The 4,704-nt window shown below is 40.1% G+C and overlaps 1 protein-coding gene across 1 annotated transcript; it reads left to right on the forward strand.

The window, feature by feature from the left end:
• The first annotated feature begins 688 nt into the window (after positions 1–688).
• On the forward strand, positions 689–3,266 carry LOC137271818 (uncharacterized). Its single transcript, XM_067804220.1, has 4 exons — positions 689–863; positions 2,072–2,308; positions 2,491–2,664; positions 3,046–3,266. The coding sequence occupies exons 1-4, from the start codon at positions 689–691 to the stop codon at positions 3,264–3,266; spliced, it is 807 nt and encodes a 268-aa protein (XP_067660321.1).
• The last annotated feature ends 1,438 nt before the right edge of the window (positions 3,267–4,704 follow it).

Genomic DNA, 4,704 nt, shown 5'->3' on the forward strand with positions numbered 1-4,704 from the left:
CTTCTATTGGTCTTCAGTCATACAGAAGACCAGGAACAAATGGTTCACATATATGTATAAGGCTTTGCCTTACACTGTTGAGGAAAAGTGCCAGTTGGTTTGCTTTTCTTAGTTATGACTCAAATGTGACGAATCCCAGTATTTTGAGATTTAAAGATTCTCATGCCATAGACCAGATGCTGCCTTTTATTTCGTGCACCATAAGATCTAGAAAGCCTTCTTTGCACTATGACATCAAACATGTACCAGAAAGTTCCTATGTTTACTGTACCATAGGATCCGGTAAGGACAGTGGACCATAGAGTCTAGACCATTCTTTATACCATGACATCAAACATATCGAAAGGACCCATATGTTTAGTGTACCACAGGATCCAGTAAGGACAGTGGAGCATAGGGTCCAGTCCATTTTTTGTACCATGTCATCAAATGTATCATAGGATCCAGAAGGTAGTGGAGCATAGAGTCCTGCCTGTACTCTTTACCAGAAGATCCAGCAAGTACTTTGGCTCCAGCTCATACAACATATCATATCATTATGCATGTACCATACTATCCCTCATGTCCCATGTACCATAAGATCCAGACTTTCCTGTTATAAGTTACAGATCAAGGCCTTCACTTCCTACATAGACCACCTTTGTGCCTATGTCATCATCAGTGATAATTTGCTTTTCTTCCAGCTAAAATGGGTAGGAAAACAAAGCTACCCCCACTCCGGCCACCAAGCTGCACAAGCCCCATCTATGACCCTGAAGCCAGGGATCATGGTCGTGTGCGTCTCCCACAGATTGTCAACACCCCATTGGTGTCAACTGTCCAGGGACAGAACAATCTTGGACGACGTGTCAGACCAGCTACAGGTTGGAGATATTATCACAGATCTGTGTCCAGCTCTCTACTTTACAGCAATATACTCAACAGATGTTAGGCCAACAATATTCACTCTTACAAGCTGTTTGTTGGACAGAATTTTTTTGTAACAAATCTCAGGGATCAGACTACAAAGAAATGTTTCTCACTGAAATTATGATACGTTTACTGTCTATTTTAATGCTGCAATATTATTTTATATAAGAAGTTATGTTTTTCAGCTCACTATGCTGTTTACAGATAGTTAAGCAGGACAGAGAGTCAGTGCAATTTATTTCAAATCATGTCAAATAATCTTTAGAGTAAAAAAAGACAACATCTGTTATGAAATTCTCATCTTTCCTAAACAGGATTTCTGACATATTATTCAAAAAATGATCTCTCATAGTGTACTTTGTGTGTTTGCCCTACAGGATATGTGGCAGCATGCAATTTTTCTTACAGTATAGGTTGTTCAATGATCACAAGGGGACATGGGTTGATGTATCCTCAATGTTTGTTTATGTTCTCTGAGCCCGAAGGGTGAGGGGCATATAAACAAACATCGAGAGTACATCAACCCATGGACCCTGAGGGACCAGTGAACAATGTATTTATCTTACCGACCACCTCAATGTTAATTTTGAACAGTTTGAAGCATGGGTGTCGGATTGTACACTTCAGCCAACTTGTGTGAATCAAACAATTTGAATCTAGCATCTTGCTGATTTTCCTGCAGATATTGCCTAATAGTAAAGTCGCTGCAGTGTAATTCCCCTTCTTAATATTCAGTGGGACTACGTTTGAACGTTTTGTCAAAATTATTTATGAGACTGCAAGGCTTATCCTCAGGTAGCCATCTCTAGATTTCAAACGAGATACAAAAAAGACAGATTCAGAGTTAACGACCTTCCATCAATAATAATTTCCAGGCATCATGCATGATTCAATGTTATTCGAGATAAAGAAGTGCTACCATGAGGTACCGAATGAGTTGCCATTGGCAGCGGGGAACATTGAAATGTATCTCGCCTGTGATATGGATACACTGAAAATAACAGGAGAGGCTCAGCCAAACAAAACAACATTTAGGCGTGAGTTAAGATAATGGCTCTGGTGTATGCTGAAAATAAGAAATACCCCTGTCTCCTCTGTATGTGAAGAAATAAAGAATACTGGAGGGAATTATCGCTAGACTGAGTAATGATGTTGGTTTCAGGTTCACACCACAACATTGCAGTCCACTCTGTACACTTCCTGCCACACCCACCTAACAGCCGTGAACCAGCTACCTACAATGACAATACTCAGATGCCACAGCCTAATTTCAAAGACTATCAGCTCAGACGGCCAGTCAACTCCCAGTTGGATCTGACGCTGCCAAGCATCAATGGAGGACTTTCACGGAGACATGTTCGTTTGCTCCAGCGGCAGCAGATGTCTCGCATGACGTATGGTGAGTTGTTCATGGCAGTGAAACAAACCAGAATCTTATGGTCACCCCTGTGACCAGTTGTGATTGACCTGGATCACTGTGATCATCATGTAGATTGTAAGCCATTAAACATAGTTTGGTCTGCCATCACATGTTATTCTGCATTGACATTCCCAGTGAGTCTAATTATTGCTGCTGTGTAGGTGTAAACGAGAGACTCAGCCCCCAAGGAGGACCTGGAAGCAACCAATACTCTCCTGAAGCAGTGCCTCTTGCGATCCATGGACAGAGGATCTACACCCCATTTACTCGCTCTCCTGGGGAAGGCATGGAGGACCCAGTCTCAGATGTCAGCTCTGAGGAGATTTTCCCCCTGGGTAGGTTTAGTGAAAGCTTTCAGAAATGTGGCTTACTAATTTAATGTGGGACTGTCCTTGGCTAGAACAGTTTAGAACTAAATAGGACTGGTTCTAAGTGACATTAACAGACTGGCAGTCAGATCACATGCCTTACAAGTCAGATGTTGAATTCTAAAGAATACACTGTCAGAGTCTGTAGAGCGATGACACAATACCCAGTATTATGAGCACAAGCTGCAGAAACTTGTTAAACTTGGAGAATGATTTGAAACAAAATATTTTTCAACAATGCATAGAACCAAAGAAACTATACCATAAGAAAATAATGACACATTCCAGTTTTAGGTATGAAAACATTAAAGACTGATACCAAATCCTAATATGCCTCTTCTGCAACAGGTGGATCAGACAGCACAACCACCGTGCAGCACCTCAACCTGTCCGAGGTACCATCTCTCAACCTGCCACAGATCCCAAGGCGATCTCCACGCCTCCTCACACCCCGGCTGATGGCCCAGGACTACGCAGCTGATGACATGAGGTCACCCAGCCCCAGCACATTGCCCCGTCTTCCTCATGTCAGGAAACACAAGAGGAAGGCTGCCACTGATGATTCCTAGACAAGTCTTGAAGACACACACAAGTTTCACAAGTATTTCAAAATCAATATTTTTACTGTTAAGGCGAAACTTTATTTAGATTTTATATAACATTTGGCAACAAAGAACCTATTTTGTGCGTAAAGAGTGTCAAAATTTAAATGATATTAAATGCCAGCTGACAAAATTGGGGTTAAGTGGTCCCAGGGTAGCTATTTTCCTAGAAAACATTACGATCAACGTTTAGAACAGTGTAAACGATAGGATTTCTGTTGATACTATGTTTGTGTAGCAGTGATTTCAACAACTTGTGTTCAGTTTTATTTGACAGTTATGATGAGATATTTTAGCCTTTATTTTGAGGCATGTGATATGTGATTACTTTGCATTTTTACGACATTTTGCCATATTTTTTAAGGCTGTAACCTACTGAGAACCCTGTGATACTGTTTTATGATATTTGTAACCATATTATTAAGACGTATTGGCATAGTATACAATGTACATTACACTGATTGCACTTATGATCCCTCAGTATACCAGACACTGAATCATATGTAGAGCTGCCTTGACAATATAGGTGTATACATGGTATCTTGTAATACCTAGGTTGTTAGTTATCATACTGCTCTGACTCAGAACACTTCAGATCTTTCTGTCCATGGATGAGTATTATGTAATTTAGAAGGTCTTTCCAAAACGATGATGTAGAATTGTTATCACACCTTTTTCAGTGGGACACAAGTGATGTGATATTAATAACAAGCAATGATTCAGCAACTAGCTGTTGTTTTCAAAATCTAGTTAATCTAGTCATAGTCTTTGTAAAGTTGATTATGTGAGATATTAATCAATGAATAATTGCATTTGAGCACTAAATGATAGCACTGAATGTGAAGTTAGCAATCTCACTATAAGCAAACTTTGAAGTGCTAGATCAAGCTATCAGTTATTCCACAAGGAGGTGGGAGATGAAGTAATTTTCTTATTATGTGAACATGTGTGAAGCTTGGTATTAATATACTGGTATTCATTTTTACTGACAAAAGTATCTAAGGTGAGGTACTGTCAGCCCATGATTGTTTAGACAGGCATAAAATGTCACAACTTTTACATACAATTGATCCCAGCACATATCCATCATTTCATGGTTAGCCATAGTCTGTGTCATAGAGCTCAATGTCATCTGTCAGGCTTGATGCATTGATCAGTGCACCATGACCGTCATCATTTCCGTCATCATTTCCAGTGTAGCTGTAACTCCCTAGGTTACAGAACATCATTCACTATCAGCTGTACACAGGTTAAAGATGGATTCAACTTCTGATGTGTTTATAAGACACTTTGTCTACCACAGTGGCTAAACCAATTTGCCAGGTGACACCTTGTCTACCATAGAGGCTAACCAAAATTGCCAGGTGACATCTTGCCTATCATAGAGGCTAAACCAGTTTGTTGT

This window comes from Haliotis asinina, chromosome 2 (genome assembly GCF_037392515.1).
Source record: "Haliotis asinina isolate JCU_RB_2024 chromosome 2, JCU_Hal_asi_v2, whole genome shotgun sequence".
Classification (NCBI taxonomy): Eukaryota; Metazoa; Mollusca; class Gastropoda; order Lepetellida; family Haliotidae; genus Haliotis; species Haliotis asinina.

Excerpts from the sequence above, each read along its gene's own strand:
- LOC137271818 (XM_067804220.1), top strand. The coding sequence starts at position 689 with ATGGGTAGGAAAACAAAGCTACCCCCACTCCGGCCACCAAGCTGCACA. Across the intron at positions 864-2,071 it reads ACGTGTCAGACCAGCTACAG|GTTCACACCACAACATTGCA; the intron begins GTTGGAGATATT and ends TGTTGGTTTCAG. Across the intron at positions 2,665-3,045 it reads TGAGGAGATTTTCCCCCTGG|GTGGATCAGACAGCACAACC; the intron begins GTAGGTTTAGTG and ends CTTCTGCAACAG.